Here is a 23254-nt window from a genome sequence, read left to right on the forward strand (position 1 = left end):
GGGCCTCCCCCGGCCCTCGGCCCCCCCTCTCTGGCCGCCATGGGGCTAAACAGAAAGTAGGTAGGAGGGGGTTAAAGGAGAAGTGTCCTCCCTCCCTAAGGCCGGAGCCCCAGGCTCGCCAGGCGGGGTGGGGCCATTCAGGGGCTTGAAGGCAAAGGCTTTACATATACACACATACACACACACGCACACATACATGCACACACACTCACAGACATGCTGTCACCCCCACAGGGGACTCTGAGACTCCCTTTCTTGTATGAAAAGCTCTGGAAAAATGATGATCCAGATGCCGCCTGGGACAGGGTGGACTTTGTCAAGGACATGGATTTGGGGCCGATCAGAGCAGCCTCAGGCCACAGTGGACATGTTACTTAACCTCTCCTGGCTTATCTGCAAGTGGAGAGCAGAGTGCTAAAGTCTTAGGGCGGTTTAGGGCAAAATAAAGGATGTGGGTAGAGGGCCGGAGATTGAGCGGACGCTCAGTAAATGCTGATTCCCTCTCTCCCTCTTCTCTCTTGGTGTTTGGTTTAACCTACACGTAAAGAAACAAAACAACAAACCGGTCCACAACACACTGTCTAGGGCAGTGATGGCGAACCTTTTGAGCTCGGCGTGTCCGCATTTTGAAAATCCTGAACTTAACTCTGGTGCCGTGTCACATAGAGAAATGTTTTGATATTTGCAACCATAGTAAAACAAAGACTTATATTTTTTATATTTATTTTATATATTTAAATGCCATTTAACAAAGAAAAATCAACCAAAAAAATGAGTTCGTGTGTCACCTCTGACACGCGTGTCACAGGTTCGCCATCACTGGTCTAGGGCAAGAGCTTGCACATCTAGAAACCAAAGCATAGGACAGGAGGCTCTGGAAGGAGATAGGCAGTGATTATTGGGGATGCACCCCTACAAGCTGGAGTGCCTGTCACTTTCTTCTGCGTATTCTCTGTGTAAATGTTCTCACAACCAGAATGCACATCCTTTTTATAAAATATTTTTATTGATTTCAGAGAGGAAGGGAGAGGGAGAGAGAGATGGAAACATCAGCGAGAAGAGAGAATCGTGGATCGGCTGCCTCCTGCACGCCCCACACTGGGGATTGAGCCTGCAACCTGGGCATGTGCCCTGACAGGAAATTGAACCGTGACCTCCTGGTTCTTATGTTGAGCTCAACCCCTGAGCCACCCCGGCCGGGCAGAAAGCACCTGTTGGGTTCCGTAGCTCGGGAACCAAGCAGGATGCCGGCACACACCTGACACCTTGTTGGGTCTTTCGAAAAGGCGGCTTCTCTGGAGTTTCTCTTCATGTCTGCGCTTCCCTCCACCCCCTGACTAGCCCTGGGAGGTCCGCCAGCACTGGCTTCCACCCGGTCAGCTATTCAGTAGGAAGGCCATTCAGTCTCGGAAGCCCAGCCTCACTGTGGAGGCTGGAGGCCAAAGGAGATGCCGGCACACGGCCCAGCACCTGGGACTTTCCGGACAAATGGAGGGCAGCTTCCCTCCCTGCCATGTGCTGGGTACAGGCTCCGTGGTGTGTCTGGCAGCCTCAGGGCAGCCCCGCCTGTCATTGTCTCGCCACAGGTGAGCAGTGAAACTCAGGGAGTGTCAGGGACCTGCCCAGGTGTGCCCGGGAGAGCAGCGTTCCTCCTCCTTCTGCACAGCCCAGTACGATCATCTCCATCATCTTGTGCATAGTGCTCATGTTTGGCTTTGACCAAGCACTTTGCACCACGGACAGACCCTGATGGGAGAGGGCGGGCTCCCTGGGGATGGGAGCCCCTGGCTGGATTTCAGGGTTATCCTGTTTGCCTCATTAGCAAGGAAACCCAAAAACTTATTCAGAGACGTAGGGAAATCCAATACTTTTGCATCTGAAGAACATCTTCTAGAAGCAGAAGCAGCACCCACCAAGGCCCTGGTTCGGGGCCTTTGCCTTCAGTTACTCGTGCTGGTCGATGAGAGAGGCTGGAGCAATCCTCCTGAGTCGGGGCGGCCACGACTCACACTGACTTGTGGCTGAGGCTTCCATCAGCCTAAGGGCCAGTGCACCTCTATTAACACAGTAAAAGACAGCCAGCACCTCCAACACGCCTCTCCGTTTATTCACACAGTATGTCCATGAGCAGCCTCCCTGCTGCAGCATCGGGTTGAATAAACAGAAGTGACATTTAAAAACGGAGATAAAGATATTAGTAGAACTTGATAATATTTCCCCCTGCACTTCTGGGCATCGTGGGGTTTGGTAGGGAGTGGTCTGGGGCCGGGTGACATTGCTGGACATCCAGACGGATAGTAACACAAACTGTGCAAACTGCGGGCACACACATGCGTGTGAGCTGGGCACTTCTCGGTAGCGGCTCACTGGCTCGCCTTCCCTGCGAGGGGCCTCCATGTCAGAAGAAACGATAGCCAGGAAAGTCCGGAGGTTGCAATTGCTCACAACCTTTCCGCATTGTCTTCTGTGTCGCACTGTGCGGCCCTGAGTGGAGCACCTAGCTCCTCCCACCGTTCACAGGGAGAACAGGGTTCCTTTGTCTCGTAGCACAATTCCATGATGATACCTATGGGGGAAGTGTGCCTTCTGGAACCTGCTCATCCCTCTCCACGCCTCTCGGGCACCTGCCACGCTGTGTTTGGGTAGAGCGGGAGCGGGGGTAGTGCAGGAGCAGGAGAGGTTGCTGGGCATTGGCCTGGAGCTAGAGCTGGTGAAGGCCGAGGGTCCAGGCCGTGAGGACGGTGTTGGCGTTGCTGGGAGCATGGACGCGTCCTCCACAGTGCAGAAGGGAAGGACCGCGAGAGGATGTGGAGCTGGAATCTCGTCCACGTTTTCTTTCGATTCTTCCTACTTTCTCAGTGCGGCACAAAAGGAAGTCACCTGCTGAGATGAGATTGGGGAGGAGGTGGTGGAAGTGTCAGGAGCGGGAGGAAGCTGAACCAGCCATGGGGAAATGGGAGAGAGCGTCCGGGACAGGCAGCATGGTTTTGAGTAGCATGGAGGGTCGCTTGCGGTGATAGTGGTTATAAAGTGTGACCCATCGCTGCAGCCATGTGCCTTTGTCATGATGCGATTTCACACCTAGTGGCTCCCAGCCAGGATAAAAGAGGATGCTCCCCCGGGCCTGTTTGGGTTCTTCTTCATCCAGCTTCAAGCAGGGCACCCTGCGGGGGAAAGAGCAGAGCAGACACTCTGGGCCGCATGCAGATTGTCTCGTGCTGTATCTGAATCTCCTTCTCTGTTCTTGCTGTGCCCCTTTGTCCTAAAGAGAACTGTGACCTGACCATTCCCGGGGCGGCTTATTCACCACTTTCCCATGAAGCAGCTAGAGGAGCAGCCAGGAAAGAACCTTATTTCCCAAAGGGGACGCTGAGGTCCCCTTGCCTGGTGGCTCTGTCAGTGGTTTGGCTAAAAGGGAGCTTGGTATCGAGGCGACTGGACATGTGCTGCCGGGAGGTGTCGCTTTGTCCTGCAGCGTGGAGGCCTGTGCTGGGCGCCTGCAGAGCGCTCGGTAGGACGTTGAGATGTTTTCGTATCCGTCTGTTCTGTTAAGAATGTGCTTGCTCACGAGTGCCTGGTCCTTCCTATCAAGGTTGTTTGCAAGAGTAGGTGTTAGAATTGGGAGAAGTTGAAAAGTTCTGGAGAAAAGAACAGAAACTATGCCAAGAACTGGGAGGGTTGGGCTGGACCCTGGTCATACATAGCTGCAGGGAGGGAGCGAGGCCAAGGGACTGTCCCAAGGCAGCGGCCAGCCAGGCGCCCAGAGGAGACGCAGCGGCGTGCGCTCTGCTGGCAGGCGATGCAGCTACGGTCCAGGCTGTGAGAGGATGTGGAGGAACCACTGGATGACGAGGACAGCGGTGAACCGGGCCGAGGGGGCCACTGTCTCCGTGGCGCTTACAGGCGTGGTGCTGGTGTCACTCCCTTGAGTAGCGAGGGCTCCGGTGGGACTAAAGGTTTAAAAGCTCTTGAACTCCTCACTGGGAGCGTGGATGACCAGGATGGGGCCTGCCCCCTGGTCGGATTTGGCATCTCTAACTTGATGCTTTGAGGCGGTGAGGTCTTCGGCGAGAAGACATCAGTGACTAAGTACAGGGTGGGGCTTAAAAGTAGGTTTATAGTTGGGATGGAAAGAATGTGATAACTGACACAGTAGTACCAGGACACACCGTGCTCCCCAGACTCACAGCTGTGTGCCTCCTTTTGCCCCACCCTGTGTGAGTGACACGGGCTGCTATGGATTGTTCTAGCGCTAAAACCCCAGAGGTGCTCATCTGGTGTTAGGAGGGGGGAAGGGGGCTTTGGTAGGTAGTCACAGGGCTGAATAAATCTCACCCAAGATACCCTGATTTTATTGACACTGTAAATCCAGAAACAAAAAGACCTTTGAGAGGGAGAGGCAGCAGTATTTACTTGAGATTTAAAAATAAGGAGTAGCTGTTTGGGGGAACATTGACTCAGGCAGAAGGCCACACAGTGCTCCATTCGGAGACCGACAGTGGGCTTTTGTGAGGAGGGACTGGGATGATGACATCAGTGGAAGGTCACGTTCCTGTTGTGCAGATCGCATAACAGTGATGCTAATTCTAAACAGTGTTTTCATTCGCAGCCCAGAGTCATAACAACTGCTTTCTTGTCATCTCTGCAAACAGTTCTTAGGAAAACAGGCTGCGTAGGCCCAGCGCAAAGGCCTGTTTTTCCGTTTTGGCCTTCCACAGGTGTGAGGCACAGATGCGCAGGCAGTTCCTCTGGCCTGGCCTCCTACACAGGCGTCAGTGGGGCTGGCCACGCTCCCAGCCTTTCCTTCTGAAAGACTCACAGGAACAGGCCCTCAGCACGAGCCGGTGTCCACGGAGGGACGAGTCCCCGGCCCTCTCCCCATGCCCGGCCCTGGCAGAACCTGCACCTGCTCTGGGGTGCAGCGCAGCATCTGAAATTTTTTACCTCATTTTTCATTCAATTGCAAGTTTCGTCCTACTTGATATTTGTTTTCATATGGAAAATAGCTGGGAGCGGAAATATCCTCAACCCCAGAGAAGGGAACACAGGTGTGTATGCAACCTGCTCCACCACAGGAGGGCGCTTGTCGGGGTCCCTTTTTTCAGAGAAGCAGCAACCTCTAGGCAATGTCCTCACGCAATGCAGCAAGGATCTACTTGTATTTAAGTGACACTACAGCCTGGCCAGCGTGGCTCAGTGGTTGAGCATCGACCTATGAACCAGGAGGTCACGATTTGATTCCCGGTCAGGGCACATGCCGGGGTTGCGTACTCGATCTCCAGTGTGAGACGTGCAGGAGGCAGTTGATCAATGATTTTCTCTCATCCCTAATGTTTCTCTCTCTCTCTACCCTCTCTCTTCCTCTCTGAAATCAATAAAAATAGATTTAATAAGTAAATAAATAGCACTTACATGCCACTCAAGACATGCAGGTGCTTTATGTAAGTGTCACTTCCTGCAGAAAACAAAATAGAGCCGATGAAAGATGCTGTGCCAGTTGGGGTGCCACCGTGGGGGTCATGGCGAGCAGCGCGTGGCCGGTGCCTCTGCTGTGGCTGCAGGACACTGATCTGTGATGGGAACGGTTGTGACTTGGGGAGGATAAGACGCACACCGCCGGCGTGTTGGGATTCTGGATGACTCCTGGGAGTGGGCCAGTGGGAGCCGAGAGGAGCCTCAGGCCCAGCTCAGAGGCCAGGTCATGCCATCCAGGGGCCACGGGTCAGGGGAAGCACACGAGGGCTGAGAGGGAGTCCTGGCCGGGTGGCTGAGTTGGTTGGAGCATCATCCCCACACCAAGAGGTTGTGGGTTCGATTCCCGGTCAGGGCACATACCTAGGTTGTGGGTTTGATCCCGGATTGGAGTGTGTATGTGAGGCAATGGGTTGATGTTTCCCTCTCACATTGATAATTCTCTCTATCTCTTTCCATTCACAAGCTGGTGGAAATAAACACACAGTCCCAATCTCCCAGTTCCATTTTTCTGACAGCAAAGGCACGAGGTGAAGAAAAAGGGTGTTCAGCCCTGGCTGGTTTTGCTCAGTGGATAGAGCATTGGCCTGCAGACTTAAGGGTCCCGGGTTTAATTCCGGTCAGGGGCACATGCCCGGGGTTGTGGGTTTGATCCCCAGTAGGAGATGTGCAGGAGGTGGCCGATCAGTGATTCTCTCTCATTATTGTTTCTATCTCTCTCCCCCTCCTTTCCTATCTGAAATCAATAAAAATATATTTTAAAAAGGAAGAAAGAAAGAAAAAGGGCTGAGTGGGAGTTGAACTCCTTATGGGAAAACCCAGTTTTAAGACCAGCAGAACCAAAGTACTACTAATATGGGAGCATTATTTCAGAACCTCTCTTTCAGAAATTCTATGAGCCAAAATAGCATTCTAACATGTTGTTTTTATACATTTCTGACACTAAATGTAGGGCCTAGTATCCTATATAATAAAAGGGTAATATGCAAGTTGACCCTAATGGTTGAACGACCAGGAACAACCAGTCACTATGACGTGTACTGACCACCATGGGGCAGATGCTAATGCAGGAGCTGCCCCCTGGTGGTCAGTGTGCTCACACAGGGTGAGCGCCTCTCACCCAGAAGCCGGACTCACTGCTGGCGAATGCAGTTGCGATGGCGGGAGCCTAAGGAGCAGTGAGCCGAGTGGTAAGGAGCAGCAAGCAGGTGGATGATAAGGAGCAAGGGGTCCTGGGACCCCTGAGGGCTCCTGGACTGCGAGAGGGCGTAGGCCAGGCCGAGGGACCCCTCGTTTCCCCCTCCCCCCACTGCATGCCTTTTGTACACCAGGTCTCTAGTCTAGGAATAGAGCAGTATATTCAAATGAAAGAGAACTAATATATATGCAGTGTCATACTCTGTAAATGTCAGGTAATTAATTTTATCTTGAGCGGTTTCAGTGAGTGAGCCACTTCCTCTTTTCTCCTGGGTCTGATCAGTATCCATGTAGGGCCTCTCCTCTGAGTTTACTCTTCCATGCGGGCTCTGTGACAATGGCCTTGGTTCCTGTGAGCATTTTCCCTGCTTGGTGGGCCTGCTAAGCTTTCTCAGTAGGGGATGCTAGAGGGGCATTGCAGGAGGAGGCTGGCTTCCGCTGTGGCTTCTGGCTGCTGCTCAGGCTGGTGGTGGTTGGTGTGTGTGGGGGGAGGATGAAAGGAGGATTGCAGTGAGGGTGTGAGGACATCCAGGACGTGCTGGAAAGGTGCAGTCCCTCGGCCACTGGCCCGGCGCTGTGACTGCCATAACCCAGCGCCCTCCACACAGTTCATGAGGTGTAGGCCTCCTGTCCACACTGGAGCTCCCACTCCCTCTGCCCACCCTCCCCTTTGGACTTTTGTGTTCTGTGGCCCTTATGACGCTGTGGTCCTCCCGACACTGACACCAGAGCCCTCACTCCCTCTGTATGTCCGGCTGTGGCCTGTGTGCCTGGACAGCTGCCTCCCAATGGCCCAGGGGCTGCAGACCAGCTCTGGCCCCGGAGAACCAGTGCTTCTGACACCAGTGGCTGCAACAGCACCTTTCCAGTGCGAACTGAGCCCCTCCGGGGGGCGGGGCGCCTCCTTGGATATTCTGTCAGCCCTACTGTGTTCTCTAACCAGACTCACTGGTCCCTCCACCCGATGCCAGACCAGCCTGCCCTCTAGCTCGATGGATTTTCTTCTGACCCCTCGTTAGTGCTGACCACACACACTCCTCCCTGGGTTGCTGGATTTGGCAAGTAAAAATACAGCGCACCCTGTTCACTTGAAATTATATAAACAAAAGTTTTTAGTACAAGTGTGTCCCAAATGTTGCATGGGCTATATTTACACTAAAAGGTTACTTGTTGAAATTCAGGTTTAACTTCCCCTCCCACAGCTGTTCCTCAGCCCAGCCTCTAGGGCAGTGGTTCTCAACCTGTGGCTCTTGATCCCTTTGGGGTTCGAATAATCCTTTCACAGGGGTCGCCTAAGACCATCAGAAAACACATATATAATTACATATTGTTTTTGTGATGAATCACTATGCTTTAATTATGTTCAATTTGTAACAATGAAAATACATCCTGCATATCAGATAGTTACATTACGATTCATAACAGTAGCAAAATTACAGTTATGAAGTAGCAACGAAAATAATTTTATGGTTGGGGGTCACTACAATATGAGGAACTGTATTAAAGGGCCATGGCATCAGGAAGGTTGAGAACCACTGCTCTAGGGAGAAGAGGAAATGTATCAGCCACCCTCTCTAACCAGCAGGGGGCAGCACTAGCCTTTAAGGCAGTGAGGTGGGTTTTTCCTCTGCTTCTCTCTTGTAAATGGTGGATGATAAGACACAGGCTTAAGTTACCCTTTAGCCCTCTTTATCTGAGGGATCCCCATTACTTTGACAAACATTTCCCCCCTCCCCAAACACAAAGTTGATCAAGGCACCTCCACAGACTCTTATGATCCAGTATTGCCTCATTAATCATACTCTATTTGGTGTAAGTGGATGGACTTCTCTATCCTGATATTGTTTAAACATTTAGTGGCCTGAACATTTTGTAGGGATTGAAAACTGGTAGCCCACAAACTGAATTTGACACTTGGCCTTGGAAACTATACCCATGAGTGCAGACCCCGCGGGTTAGCATGTGAGCCAACGAGCAAGCTCTCATGTCTGCTCTTTCTGCACCCTGGAGAAGGCTCCGCGCCCCACTTGCCTTCTGATCGCCCATCTTCCTGCAGCAGGTGGTCCACCCTGTGCATGCAGCTGAGGTGGCATCCCTCTGCGTCTCCCACAGTTTCAGGCAGATGCCTCTTTAAAACTCAGGGACACACTTGTGGGCGAGGGACTTCTGACCTCTGCAGAATGCTCCATGGCGACTAGGTACTGCCCCAGTCCATCCCACTAACCACGGGTTTGGCCTACACCCATTGGCTCCTGGCCATGTTAACACTCCCACTTCCTTTGACCTTGGGTTGCCTTTGGACATGTGACTTCCCATGTTGCACTGGTCCATTTGTGTGCTGGCCCATCTTCCCACCCTCCTCTGCATGGAGCATGGTGCCAGGTGCCTGCTCTGGCACCCACCTCCTCCCAAGGGATCTGCCCTGGCGCCTGGGCAGTGACGTTTCAGGACAACCTTGCTTTGCTTTAGAGCTGACGGTGGCCACTGTGAAGGGGGAGACTCTGATTTCTCCTGATGTCCTTTGTGCCTTTTCCTGGGACACTTGGTGATGGTGGTGTGGCCATCTTCCAGGACATAACACGGAGCTCTTCTCCTTGTCAACTTTCTGACCACACGTGAAGGCGACACTAGATTCAGGGGGATTGTGGGGCGAATGAAGGGCAACGCGGAGCCACCCTCCTTGTGAGCATTGCTCTCAGTGCTCACAACACCCAAGGCAACTTTATTCGGGCCTCTGCACACGGATGAACATTCCTCCCATCAGCCTGCGGGTGGCTGAGGCCTGCCTGCGGGTTTGCAGGGGCGACAGGACCCTCCTGCCTCCCTGGCGTCAGCCTGCAGCTGGGTTGGCGACCTTTCCCAGGAGGAGTAAGCTCTGGGTGGTCACCTCCCAGACAAGCACCAGGAAAGGCCTGTTGAAATGGGCGTGGGGGGCCCATGTCACGTTCAGAGGTCGGGGTTGGGAGAGGAGGCCGGAGGCAGCCCCAGCCTTGGTTCCCCGCTCACTCATGTTGATGGCTGCCTTGTGCGACACCTAGAGGAGAAGAGAGGGCAGGGACAGCTCAGGACACTCCAAGGGCAGAGTCTGCCCTGTGGGGCACCAGGAGAGGCAGGCAGAACGTCCAGGTCTCCCAGGCCCCGCCTTCCAAGACAGCACCTTCGTGTTATTTTCCTCCTCTCCCCATCTTCCTCTGCCATGTTCTGGGGGCTCACCCTGAAGGTGCATTTGCTCCGTGGTGGGGAGACCAGCAAACCTGAGCCAGGCCGCTGAAACCCAACAGTGCCCTCCAGAATGTTCTCAGATCCTGGGAGTATGTGGCACAGGCCCAGGTATCATTTTCCACCACCAGCTGCATTTCCTCTCGCTAAGCCTCAGTTTTCTCATCTCTATAATGGCCTGCTCAGCCTCAATCAGTGGTTCAAATGCGCTCCGTGGAACCGGCTGTCTGGTGCTGGCCCTCTGCTCGCCTCAGCTCTGTCTTAGGAGGAAGTGTAGGAGACAGAGCAAAGTTGTCCCACACCTGGATGTCACCGAATGTGTGTCTTCTCTATTCCGGACTCTGTCTCCTTGTTCTGAGGACTGGCGAGAGAACTGGAAAGGGTGCTGCCGGGAAAGGGAGCCTCACAGTTCAGTGGCCTAGCCTCTGAACTACTTCCTAAACCCATCTATTGGCAACCCCTATACAACACCGGCATAGGGAAGAGAAAGGAGAACTTGACTTTCAAATCTACACTTCATGTCAAGGGGGAGAAGACCCCCTCCCACTGCCCGGCCCGGTGGCCTCCGTACCCGGAAGATGGTTCCATTCAGCCGCCCAGGGGCTCCCAGCAAGTCGGCTCCTAAGTTGAAAATGTTGCTGAGCCCGATGTGGGGAAGTATCTCTTCCAGGTTATATGCTCCAGAAATGGCAAACCTTGGCAAGTGCAAGTCCAGCACGCTGCGGAGAGAACCAGACAGGGAGGCCCCCCTGGCCGTGGGCAGCCTGCGTGCTGGCAGGAAGAAGTGTTTCCCAGAGTGAGGGGAACCAGTCTTCCTGGGACACTGCCTGCTGTGCCAGAACACTCCACAGCCCCCAGCCCACAGCCCTTCTCCTCGGACATTGTAGAGCTCTGTGGCCTCTTCCCAGAGCCCTTCAGGTCTCTCCGTCTGATCTGAGAAGGGGCACAGCGAAGCACTGGGCCAGGGTTTTTACAAAGCGTAACTGCTCGGATCCACATACTTCCCACCATTCTCCTACGTCCCCGTCTGCTCCTCAGCAAGTCCTGTCGGCCTAGCCTCTGAACTACTTCCTAAACCCATCTATTGGCAACCCCTGTGCAAGCCCTTCGCCTCTCACTGTCTGAGCTTCAGGGTCTGATGAGAGCCAGTGACCGTCAAGCGTGGGCACCGATCGCCAGCGTGACTCTCCTGCTCCTGACATGCCTTGACCGGCATTTCCTGGGTTCAGTTTGCAGGTTCTTTGAACACAGAGCAAACCTGTCCTTTTCTTTTGGGGGCTATTCTTCTCAGTTACTCGACAGTTACTGGGGCACCTGCAAGCCGGGCTGGTGAATAACCAGCTCAGAGACTTCTGCCTCTAATGAACCCAGCTTGGAGAGCCGAATTCAGGTTAGGGAACCCTTACACTCTAGCTCCTGGGGGCAGCGTGAGGGTCCAGGTGCCCATGTGAAGTGTGGGCAGTCAGAAGTTGGGGTTAAACTGTGAAAAGAAGGAAACGGAGGTGGAGAGCAGGGCAGGCCCCACCCTTCAGGGGGGTTTGCGTAGAGTTGCCTCCGTACCCAGAAGATGGTTCCATCCAGCCGCCCAGGGGCTCCCAACAAGTCGGCTCTTGAGTTGAAAATGTTGCCGAGCCCGATGTGGGAAGTATCTCTTCCAGGTTATATGCTCCAGAAATGGCAAACCTTGGCAAGTGCAAGTCCAGCAGGCTGCTGGACACACCCCAGGTGTCCACCCAATGTGCGTGAAGAAGGAAGTTACCAGGAAGTGTGCTTTCCCCAGGCTAGCGAACCGTCCTCCCAGCTGAGTGGACTGAGGGAGACCAGACTGGAGGAGGGGGGCAGGTCTGAAGTTTTCATGCTGAAAGCCCATTAAAATGCTGCTCTAAAATTTAACTCTGGCCTGAGAAACATTTGAGATTTAGGAAAGTCACTTGGGTTGATTTTGCTTCTTGAATGTCCAAGTAAGAGGTCAAAACAGACCCATCCTGAAGGAAAACCTATTGGTCTAGAACAGTGGTTCTCAACCTTCCTAATGCTGCAACCCTTTCATACAGTTCCTCATGTTGTGGTGACCCCCAACCATAAAATTATTTTCATTGCTACTTCATAACTGTAATTTTGCTACTGTTATGAATCATAATGTAAATATCTGATATGCAGGATGTATTTTCATTGTTACAAATTGAACATAATTAAAGCACAGTGATTCATCACAAAAACAATATGTAATTATATATGTGTTTTCCGATGGTCTTAGGTGACCACCGTGAAAGGGTCATTCGACCCCCAAAGGGGTCGTGACCCACAGGTTGAGAACCGCTGGTCTAGAAGATCCTATGAGACTTCCTCGTGAGACGGGGAAGAGCAAGCTCACCCCGAAGGGAGCTGAGGTGATGGGGTTGGACTCAGAAACTGACAGGAGCTATGTAGATTCACAGTCAACAAGGAAACATCCTTAGACCTGGCCTCTGTCCTTGACCCGTATCTCTTTTATTTGGCGCTGGAATCTGTCCAAACACAAAGCACCCTTTGCTCTCCCTGGAACCTCGGTGTGGTTGGGTGATGAGCGGAGGCTGGTGGTAGGCTAGAGAGGATCAGGAGGTTTGTCTGTACTCCGCCCCTCGACGCCGGTGGATTCTGTGATACTCTGGCCAACAGCACAGGACAGAAGCTGTCCTTTTTAGCCGAGGCCTTAAGAGAGCAGGAGCTTTCACTCCGTGTCTCCTTGGAGCCCAGAGCTGCCATGTAACAATATCAATGATGCTGAGCTGCTGTGCAGAAGACCACGCTAGCTTCATGGAGACGCTGGATGGACACCGAGAGAAGGCCAGACTAGCTTTGTGGAGACCCTATGTGGAGACAGAAGACCAAGCTAGCTTCATGGAGACACTGCATGGAGACAGAGAGATGCCTGCCCAGCCCTTAGCTGTGACAGCCACCAAGCCCAGGACCAGATATCTGAGCAGTGGAGTCTTCATGCCCCAGCCCTAGCCATCATCTGACTTCAATGCAGGAGAGACCCCAAGTCAGAACTGCCCAGCTAGGCTGATCTACTCATAGAATCGAGAGAGAGAGAGAGAGTGAGTAGATGTTGTTTTCCAAGCCATTCCGTTTTGGGGTGGTTTGTTAGCAGCAGAGGTCATTAGAACTCAAGGCCAGCTTTCATACCAGGTGCCTCATAAGGGACGACACACCCCAAGAAGGAGTTGGCTCTTGAAGGGGTCTAGCCAACCTGGAAAAGACTAAAACTACTGTGAGAAAACCACACACTGACAAGCAAGAGACAGGAGGGGTCAGATTGCGATCCCATTAAACTGGGATCTGATTTTACAGTGCTCTTCTTGGTTTTTAGTTTCTTTAAGAAATGTTTTAATAAAAAGATGCACTTGTAAGAAATTCACAGTGACCTGAGGGAGTCATAATTATTCTTAGTAATTGTCCTTGACCTGATTTTTTTGCCACAGTCGACCATCTTCTGACAGTAAATCATGATTTGGACAAAGGGAGAAGCAAGGGAAGGGAGGCTGAGCAGAAAGATGCCCGGGAGGGCGGAGAATGACTCAGCCCTCACTTCCCCTGGTGAGCGCTTCTCACGCACCAGGTCGCTCCTCGGTGCTCCATGTATATGCACGCGGCTAATCCTCCAAACAACCCAGTGTGGTGGTGACCAGGGCCTCGGTGTACAGGGGAGGAAATCAGGCCCAGAGGTAAGAAAATTGCCCAAGATCACAGCTGGTCATCCTAACCTAGGGTTGGCCCCTTGCACTTGGAGTTAAGAACTCCTCGGGGACCTGCACCAGGTGTGCCGGAGTCCTGCTCCTCGTCGCTTACCTGGGCAGGAGCAGCTGGCTCCATGTCCGCAGGGTCTCAGGCTGCAGAGCCGCCTCCACCTGCTGCATTTGCCCCGGGTCCGGGAGGATGAGCAGGGCCAGCGCGTTGCCGCTGTACTCGATCTGCAGCACCGTGCAGGCCCGCTCCTGGTCGTACAGGAACCTGTGCATTTCCTTCTGGTGCATCATGGGGATGTGGAGGGAGGTCCTCTCGTTCACGAAGAAGCTCTCTTGCTTCGGGGTCTGGTAGCGCTGGAAAGGATGCTTCCACTTGGCTTGGGACACAAAACCCGTAGATCCGTGAGGACACAGAACCCATAGAACCATGAGAACACAAAACCCATAGAATCGTGAGGACACAAACCCGTAGATCCGTGAGGACACCCAACCAATGACCACGTATCGCCGATCCTCTCTCCACAGCCACCCTCTTCCTCACTTTGTTCCACTTTAAGAACGTCCTAACTTGTCTCTCCAACCCTCACTTCCCCCAACCCATGTTCTACATTGTAGCCAGACTGATCTTCCTCAAAACCAGGGGTCCTCAAACTATGGCCCGCGGGCCACATGCAAATACAAATATTGTATTTGTTCCCATTATGTTTTTTTACTTCAAAATATATGTGCAGTGTGCATAGGAATTTGTTCGTAGTTTTTTTTAAACTATAGTCCAGCCCTCCAACGGTCTGAGGGACAGTGAACTGGCCCCCTGCTCAAAACAGGTGTGGCCATGCCCCTTCCCTCTTCCAGCTGTTTGGGAATCCTGGGTCCCAGAGACAGTCTAGGACTCGCAGCACAGCTCCGGCTCATCTTCTCACTGCAGCGCTCGCAATCCCCCAGGCATCCCCCAATTCCTTCTGTTTCAGTCCAACCAATGTGCTTCATTCCTGAGAACACGTGGTATCTCTGTAGCTCGGGCTTCTACTTACGCTGCTGTCTCTTCTGAAACCCCTTCTCTCCGCCTCTCCTACAGCTTCATTCTTCATGTCTGGCTTAGATTCCTTCTCTCCCAGGGAGGCTCCCACCCCTCCCCTGCAGAGTGCCGTTCCCACGGAGCTGTGACTGCCTTTTTCCTCATCTACAACGCACGTACATGCAACCCTGCGCTACAGGGTGGGGAACCGTCTCTTACCATAAATCTCCCAAGTCCTCTCACCCAGCCTTCCTCCTGGGAAAAACATCAAACAAATCCCCCCTGAGGATATTCTACGAAACACCTGGCAGTCCTCCTCCCCATGGCCATTAAAGGCAAGGAGAGGCTGAGAAGCTGTCCCTGCCAAGAGGAGCCTAAACTGACATGACTGAGTGTAAGGTAGATCATGGATGGGACCTCGGAATAGGAAACAACATGAGGTAAAAACAAAAAAGCATGAGAAGTATAAAGATATATGTATGAATTCAGGAAAGAACTGAAGTAAAAACAAAAACAAAAATTGTGACATGTTCAGTGCAACAGTCAAAATTATATAAATTATAACATGGTAATGACACTAACACATAAGTGTGAAATAATATGTACAGGACGAGAGCATTTGTGTAAAATCTTTACACACATTAGTGTGTAACTGATGATGTGCACACCCTTAATGAGCTCACGGCGCACACACATGGGTGAGGGGGATGCACACCTGCCCGAGGACAGCCCTAGCCTCCGGGAGGGACGGAGGGAAGGAAAGGGGACGAGGAAAGCATTAAAAAGAAATTGAACTTTATCTGTCATATTTTTTTAAAAGTATGAATCAAATGGTAAAATGCTAATGTTTTCATTCTTGGTGGGGGGAGTGTATGGTGGTTTTATATTTTTCTTTGTATACTTCTGTATGTTTCAAATCAATAATAATATAAAAATAAAATATTTGCCCGGCTGGTGTTGCTCAGTGGTTGAGCGTTGACCTATGAACCAGGAAGCCATAGTTCAATTCCCAGTCAGGGCATGTGCCAGGCTTGTGGGCTCAATCCCCAGTAGAGGACGTGCAGGAGGCAGCTGAGCGATGATTCTCATCATTGATGTTTCTCACTCTCTCTCCCCCTCTTCATTCCTCTCTGAAATAAAATATATGAATAAGACATTTTTCTAAAATTGAATTGTTACTAGAAAGGTGAGACTGAGTGTATAACAAAAAGAATCAGAATAAAAATAGAATAGAAAAAATAGCAAGAGAAACCAAATATTTGCAAATGAAGAAGTAGTGGTATAAGCACATTGTTGAATACTATAGGGCCGGTACATGAAATTCATGCACTCAGGGCAGGGTCCCTCAGCCGGCCCTGCGCCCTCTCACAGTCCGGGAGCCCCTGTCGGGAGTGGGCCTAAGCCAGCAATCAGACATCCTTAGCGCTGCCCTGGAGCCTCTCCTGCCACTGCAGCTGGGCTTGCAGCTGTGAGCCTGGCTTCTGGCAGCGCACTGATCACGGAGGGGGGGGGGGGGGCAGCTCCTGCATTGAGTGTCTGCCCTCTGGTGGTCAATGCATGTCATTATGACAGGTCATTCCACTGTTTGGTTGATTTGCGTATTAGCCTTTTATTATACAGGATGCAGGGTCACTGCCTTAAGAAACATTTGTGACTTTAGGATGGTGCCTTTGAGGGCGGGGCTGGAGGTGGAGGGTGGGCGGGGCCGGTGTTGGAGGAAGTGATCAGTCTGCCAGGCTAGCACTCACCTTTGAAGAAGATGTAGTTCAGGAGAACCATGGGCGTGTCCTCGCTGAACTCCTGCAGGCCGTCCACCACCTGCCCGTACGTTTGCTTCCTCACGTAGTCATTCATCTGCCTCCAGGCGGTGGCAGAATCCGTGAGGTTAACAGAGAAAGCCAAGGCTCCATACAGCTCCCTGATGTCGTCCAGAAAGCGCTGACGCGGCTTCAGCTGCTTGTCCAGGAACAGGGAGTGGCCTGCTTTCAGCTCCAGTTTGGGACTGGGCAGGTCAAGGGCGCGGAGGAGGCTCTGGAAGCCGCGGTGGATGCTGGCCTGCGGGGTCCCCGTGAGGTTAAAGCCCAGGCCCTGCAGGATGTGGGTCGAGGTGTCGGCTCGGGCCCCGAGAGAGAGCAGGGCCAGGGTGCTGGCGATGCTCACCGGGGAGAAGAGGATGTTTCCTGGGGTTTCCGCTGCCAGCTGCTTGTACACGCGCAAAGCAAAGCTGGTGATGGTGGGTGTGACTTGGCGGTAGGCGGGCGCTGGCTCTGGGAGCCGACCCCTGGGGGCTTGAGGCAACCCCGGGCTCTTGTCTCCATGGGCAGAGGCCAGGATCCCTGCTCCCAGCAGCCACAGCCACAGCCACGCTGGCTCCATCCTCTGAAAACAAGAGGTTGAGCACATCACTCAGTGACGTCACAGCTCCCCCCATTGCTCCCTCCACAAACCTCACATCCAGACTGTGTCCCACAGGGTCATGAGGGCCCTGCAGAGGATGAGGGAGGGGGAGCAGCGGGCTCGGGACACTTCCCCCCAAGGCTTCAGTCAGAGTGGGGGCCCTTTATCTGCTCTACACATTGATACGTTACAGGATATTGCTGAGAAAAGGACTCTGGGTTATAAAAGCAACTTCCATGGTCCCCTCCCTCCTTCCCTCCCTCCCTCCATGGTTTGTTTTCCCTGCACCCATCTTTCTTTCCCCCCCCCCTTTCTTTTTCCCCTTCTTTCCAGTCATTCCTCTAATTCATTACGTTTTAACGAGATGAGAATGATGCTCAGAACTCCTGAGCGAATGTTTAGGACATGGTGGCAATGCGTGTTGCTGGGCCTCCTTTGCATCTGGGTGTGACCATGAGCTATAATCTCGCCAGTCAGTCGGAGAGGAGAGGAAGGCACGTGTAACTCCTGGGATAGGCTCTGGCAGGGGGAGGCGTGCCCTCTCCACGTTGGTCTTCCATAGCTGGAGTGTGGCTGTGATGGGCAGCCTCGGGGGCCTTGTGGATGAGGGCAGCCTTTGAGGGAGCCTCGCCAGAGATGGATGGAGCCTGGGGGCTGACGTGAGAGAGAGAGATCACCTCTGCCTCCATCAGGCTCATTACCGCAAGCACCTCTTGTCACATGCCTTGACTCAAACTCTATCTTTACTGATGCAGAGATTTTGGAAAGATTTCTGTTATGGGTTTCATTGTGCCCTCCCCGCCCCCCATTCATATGCTTAAGTCCTGATCCCCAGTATCTGGGAGTGTGATTCTGTTTGGAGATCACTGAGATGTAGTAACTAGTTACGCTGAAGTTGTTAGACTGGCCCTGACCCAATAAGACTGAGTCCTGATGGCAAGGGGAACTTAGACCTGGACACATTCGGGAGAACGCCGTGAGAGGAAGGCAGAGATGGACAAGCCCGGTCCCAGCAAACAGCCAGAGACTGGAGAGGCCCGCACGGCCTCCCTCAGCACAGAAGGAACAGCCCCGCCCACACCTCGACCTTGGCCTTCTGGCTCCAGAACCAGAGACAGTGCATTTCTGTGGTTGAAGCCGCCCCCTCTGCGGTCCTGGGTTATGACAGCCGAGGCCACTAGTCCAGCGTCTCTCCTGCTTCACGCTCCACCCTGAGGAGCCAGCTCAGCTTGAGGGGAAGCTGCAGTGGAGACATGCCTGTCTCTGCTTGCCCTGCCCTGTCTAGTGCCCTGCCCCCCTCAGGGTCTCACACCCGCCCAGGTGCTCACAGAGCTCACGCTGCCACCAGAGTCCGCACCCGCTGTCCCAGTGAGGAGAGTGCCGTCCCCTGCTCCCTTCAGAACGGACACTTGCACCGCCCCCTTCCATCCTGGCGGCCCTCGTCCGTCTGTCCTGACTGTGTGTGTGTCCTCATCAGCACCTGAATGCCATTTGCCCAGACCAGTGGCCTCTGGATAGATGACCAGCGCCACGGTGGTGTGGGAGACACCGTATTTCTGCAGGTGCCTACAGAGCCTGTGCCCTAAATGCCCCGCCGAACCCCGAGGCCAGTGGTCAGGAGATGATGTTGGTGATGTTGAAACACTATGATGTTGAAACGTCGGTCAGAGGCCTGCGCGGCTCCAAGACCACAGCCTGCCTGCAGCTCAGCGGCTGTGGCTTGCTAACCACCCTCCGCTCACCGCGGGCTTTCTTTTGAGGGGGATTTGGAAGAAGCAGAGCGGTTGAAAATTTGGTCTGCCCAGGGGAAAACAAGAAATACAACTATGACGAAACTGGCTCTGGCTTATGCTCCCTGTCCCGTTGAGTGGGCTACCATTTCCTACCTACTCTTACCAAGTGTCCCGGACTCGCTGGAGGGTCTGGCCCCAAAGGGGACGGAGCCGCCGCCAGGCCTGGGTCTGGATCAAAGCCCCGCAGTCACTCACTGAGCGACACTGTGCAAAGGAACCTCTCTGAGCCACGGGGTCCCCGCTTGCAAAATGCAAATGGAAATGCCTGCCTCCAGGCGGGTCACGTTGGCTTCCAGGACCTGCCGTGGCCTGGCGCCTGGCACAGGAGTGTGCGCAGTGTTCATCTCACCCTCTACTGAGGCGGGTAACTCCACCCAACCTGCCTCTTCCTTTTCCAGAGAGACCCAGAGGAAGTGAAGCGCTGCACTCATTAACTACATGGTGCCCACGTCCTGTTTATTTGTGGGGACATCAGACGCATCGTACCAGCGGTCCCAGCCGGAGGTGTCTGCAATGCAGGGGAGGGTGAGTGCAGAGTGGGGAGTGTCTGGGACCATCTCAGATGGAGCAGGGGTGCTGTTGGAGTCCAGTGGGGGACAGGACGCTCTGAAAGGCCGGCTGCCCTGTGTGCTGGAGAGTAGTCCTGCCCAGATGTCCCCTTTGAGAAACACTTGCTGTATGCCCTTTCAGTGGCCGTAGGAGAACCTTAAGCCATAGGCATTCGCATCCCTGCTGTGCATGTGGAGATACCGAGACGCGGGGCCTAGGGACCTGCCGGGTGAGGGAGGGTCAGACCGAGACCAGGCTCCCAGCGGGCCCTTTTCAAACAACAGGGCCCCTAGGACACCTGCTGCGTCAGCACTGGCATCTGGCTTGGGGCTGCATTGTTCTGGTTTCCCCTCTGTCTGCCAGCATTACTGGGAGTTCCTCTCTCAAAAATGTTGAAGACCAAGTTTTTCATAAAAGGTTATTTAAAACCTGAGGTTCCTCCTTCAACCCTTAGAGGAGTACATCATGGCGTTTTCTCCTTTAGGGGGACTCGGCCCTCCTATCTCTGCTGCTAAAGCCAGAGAGGGAGAGAAAGAGAGAGAGAGAGAGAGAGAGAGAGAGAGAGCGAGCGCCAGCCCTTGCCTTCATTCCCCGTGCATATGGGACTCACAGAGAGGCGCCAGGCTGGCCCTGGTCTTCGGTGCTGCGCGGCCTCCAACCACAGGAGAATAGTGTTTGCAGATCACAGCAGCCGGGTCAATATTTGTCCGTCCAGTTCCTGGAACCAGGAAGGGACCTGGGTGATTAGCAAACAGAAAGGGACCTCTTTTTCCACGTATCCATCCCGCCGGCCCAGCAGCAAACAGCGAGTATGATCTGGACCCCTGGGTTGGCGGAGATTCTGACCCAGGTGCTGCCGGCGGCCATGGGTGCTGAAGGCAGGGGTCGGGGGACGTTGCTGTCCATCCTTTACGGGTGCTGTGTGCTCCGGGCAGCGGTCCTTAAGCAGCGCCCTCACCTAGGAATGCGAGATGCTAACTCAGCCTGCCCTGCCAGCAGTCATAGCACGTGGGACTCAATCCGTCCTGCCGCACACCTTAAACTTAAACAGCGATGCGTGGCGAGTGCTTCCCAGTACAACTGGGAAAAAGGAATGTGAGAGAGGCACAATCGTCCCTACTTCACAGAAAGGAAGCTGAGGCCTGTGAACTTAGCTGAATGCCAGAACCTGGGTGCTGGGGCCACTCAGAGACGGTCTGCTTCCCCGGCCAAAGCCCTCACCTCTGACCACTCAGTGCTTCCCTAAGACTTCAAATAAACAGAGTCCGTGCACAGAGAACAGCCTGGGAGGGAACTCAGAAAACAGAGCAAAGTGTCCTGCCCTCCCCCTCTTTCCCCTCCCTTCCCCTCCCCTCCCCTCTCCTCCCCTCCCCTCCCCTCTCCTAAGAGGTCCGTAAAGTGGATCATGGACCCGCTCACCGCATGTCCCCGGTTCTAGAGCCAAGCCGAGAACCAGTGAATCTTGAGGTGACGGGATGGAGGTGACTTTTATGTTCTTCTTTGTGTGCATTTAGATTCTCCTCATTTCTCACAAAGAGCATGTATCTTCTTTATAATGAAAACAAATCACTGTTAAGAAAAAGTGTTTAATCACACCCATGAAGCAAAAGGAAAGCTGGTCGGGCTGGTGCAGTGGTTCCAATCAAGAGGCACTTGTGAGACGTAAAGGCTCCCTCCCTCCCAGGCTGAGTCTGAGCCTGCGGGGGCTGCATGCCTCTGGCCTGTCTGGTGTGTGAGGCACAAGAAAGCCCAGGTGGGAGCCATGGACGCTCAAGGTCAGACCCAAGGACATCCGGGCCAGGCCCCGCGGGGGTCTGCTACACCTACCAGTGTTTGAAACCCCGCCTGTGGGTCCATGCAGTGCTGTGGGCCTTGTTTCATGAAGACACGGTTGTTTTTTGAATGAATGAGAGCATTCACTGAGGAGAAATCAGTTACTCTTGGCTGGCACGTAAACTACCTGGCCCTTTACATACCTTCCCACGTGACAGGGAAGAAGGCAGGGAGGTGCGTGTTTTGGATTGTGTACAGCCCACCTCGCAGAGCTGGGGGCGGGGGCGCGGGGGCAAATCGTGATGTGCAGTGCCCGGCCAGGGCGAGCAGAGAGGGAGAGGGATGGATGTATGGAACTGGTTCTCCTGATTATGGAGGATGGCCATCAGGCGGGAGGCGCAGGAAGAGAGGATGTTGCAGTTCAAGGCCCAAGGCCTCTGCTGGTAGATTCCCTCCTGCTCCCGGCAGGTCGGTCTTTACTCAATGAAGACCTTCACCTGATTGGATGAGGCCCACCCACATGGAAGGGCAGTCAGCCTTACCCACCAACTGAAGTGTTAATCTCCTTGTGATCAATAATGTAATACCTGGCAGGGGTACTTCTCAACCCTCCTCATCTTTTCGTCCATCCCCCACGCCCCTCCCACCCGGCGGCCATGAAGCATAATAATCATAAGATCCTGTCGACAGAGATGAGTGCTGTGCAGGAGTGAGGTTTGGCCCCGCAGCCAGGAGAGGGACAATGGGCAGCCCACATCTGGGCTTCATTCCCAGGCCCGAGCCTACCCTGGGTCAGCTGCTCTCTCCTGTGAGGGAGGGGAGCAATTTCTAGAAGCTTCTTAGCACAGTCTGTTTCCTTCCTTCCTTCCTTCCTTCCTTCCTTCCTTCCTTCCTTCCTCCTCTTGCTTTGTAAAAGAGCTTGGAAACACCACCGAGCAGCCCTCAACACATCAGGGTGTGGGCATGGGCCCCCGGAACCCCGGGCTCCACTGGAGGCTGCGGTGTCACCCTGGGTCATGCTGGGCAGGAGGAGAAGGAGCCAGAGCAGCCAGCGGGCAGAGGAGGGCGGAGAAGCCTGTGCGGGGAACCCCCGAGGCCCCTCGCCCCAAGCGTGGCACTGAGGAGTCAGCGGGAGGGGCAGGCCACGGTTCCTCCAAGCAGCGGGGAGGGGCCGAGCACCCGAGGGCCCTGTGTGCGCGTGTGACCGTGTCAGAGCCGAGAGGGCAGCTGCCGCGGCCAGTCTGGATGGAACCCCGAGGTGAGCACCCAGAAGGGTCTTCCCAACCCAGACACTAACGCTCGTCTTCCTGTTGGAGACACTCAGCCGGTTTAATGGCCCCTCCCACCAACCCAGAGCCCTTTCCTTGGCCATCGGCGCCTGATGCCATCTGACCTGTTCAAGCACCACAGCCACAGCGCCTGTTTCTGTCCCTCCGATGGGCCTGTGCTCACAGAAGCGCCCCCTCGCCACCTTTCCCCTCATCCGACCATTCTAGTGAGGGCCTTCCCAGCACCCCGCATGCATTTACAGGTTTCATTTCCTCAGGGCGGAGGTGGTCTACCACTCCCATCTGTGTCCCCAAACCAGGAGCCTGTCGGCCTGATTCATTCCTGGCACGTATGAGGTGCTCAGTGTGTTTTTGTTGAATGAATAGATGAATTCAGGCAGCCACTAAAATGCCGCATAACAACAGCCTGGCCTCTGTGACTTACCCACCAGACCACTCTCAAATCCACACTCTGGAGGCGCGTGGGAGCGCTGTGCGGCCAGACTCATGTTTTAGGTTTATTGCTGATTCTGAAGTACTGGCCACTGGCCTGCATGTCACCACCCCCAGGGGCTAAGGAATGGAAATATGCCAACCAGACACACCCCAGCAAGCCAGCCGCCTGGGAGAGCATGGAAGGGGGCGTGCCGGGGCTCAGGGGCTGGGTCTGTGACCGGATCTCTGCTGATTGGGGTGACTGAGCCTCAAAAGTGGCCTCGGGGCAGCACATGCAGCTCTGCAGGGTCAGGTGGACCCTCACACAGAGGCCCGTCCCCATGTCCCCGGGATCTGCAGGCCCCACGCGGTTTATTTATTTCCTGTGCGTTATCGTGTCACCCGCGA

The 23254-nt window shown here is 53.9% G+C and overlaps 2 protein-coding genes across 5 annotated transcripts in view; both read right to left on the reverse strand.

Annotated features, from left to right (window-relative positions):
* Positions 1–9346: 9346 nt before the first annotated feature.
* SERPINA11 (serpin peptidase inhibitor, clade A (alpha-1 antiproteinase, antitrypsin), member 11) lies at positions 9347–20079 on the reverse strand. Of its 4 annotated transcripts, none has more exons than XM_006767961.2 (6): positions 19981–20079; positions 16380–17010; positions 14851–14886; positions 13720–13993; positions 10460–10607; positions 9347–9703 (listed from the first exon to the last, which is right to left on the reverse strand). In XM_006767961.2, the coding sequence occupies exons 2-6, from the start codon at positions 17005–17007 to the stop codon at positions 9500–9502; spliced, it is 1290 nt and encodes a 429-aa protein (XP_006768024.1). In that variant the 5' UTR covers positions 17008–17010; positions 19981–20079; the 3' UTR covers positions 9347–9499. The 4 variants fall into 4 exon arrangements, with proteins under 4 accessions (XP_006768024.1, XP_006768023.1, XP_006768025.1 ...); XM_006767960.2 differs by having other exon boundaries at positions 19953–20072; XM_006767962.2 differs by lacking the exon at positions 19981–20079 and adding an exon at positions 18390–18631 and having other exon boundaries at positions 16380–17014.
* The window catches only part of SERPINA9 (serpin peptidase inhibitor, clade A (alpha-1 antiproteinase, antitrypsin), member 9), a 9916-nt gene continuing 6714 nt past the window's right edge, over positions 20053–23254 (reverse strand). The window contains exon 4 of the mRNA XM_006767970.2: positions 20053–20328. Coding sequence (XP_006768033.2) covers positions 20053–20328 — 276 coding nt within the window. The remainder of the gene's footprint in view (positions 20329–23254) is intronic.

The sequence above is a fragment of the Myotis davidii genome, unplaced genomic scaffold, assembly GCF_000327345.1.
Source record: "Myotis davidii unplaced genomic scaffold, ASM32734v1 scaffold443, whole genome shotgun sequence".
Classification (NCBI taxonomy): Eukaryota; Metazoa; Chordata; class Mammalia; order Chiroptera; family Vespertilionidae; genus Myotis; species Myotis davidii.

Excerpts from the sequence above, each read along its gene's own strand:
- SERPINA11 (XM_006767960.2), bottom strand. Across the intron at positions 13,994-14,850 it reads GAGGACTTGGGAGATTTATG|CCAAGTGGAAGCATCCTTTC; the intron begins GTAAGAGACGGT and ends TTGTGTCCCAAG. Across the intron at positions 9,704-10,459 it reads TGAATGGAACCATCTTCCGG|GTGTCGCACAAGGCAGCCAT; the intron begins GTACGGAGGCCA and ends CTTCTCCTCTAG.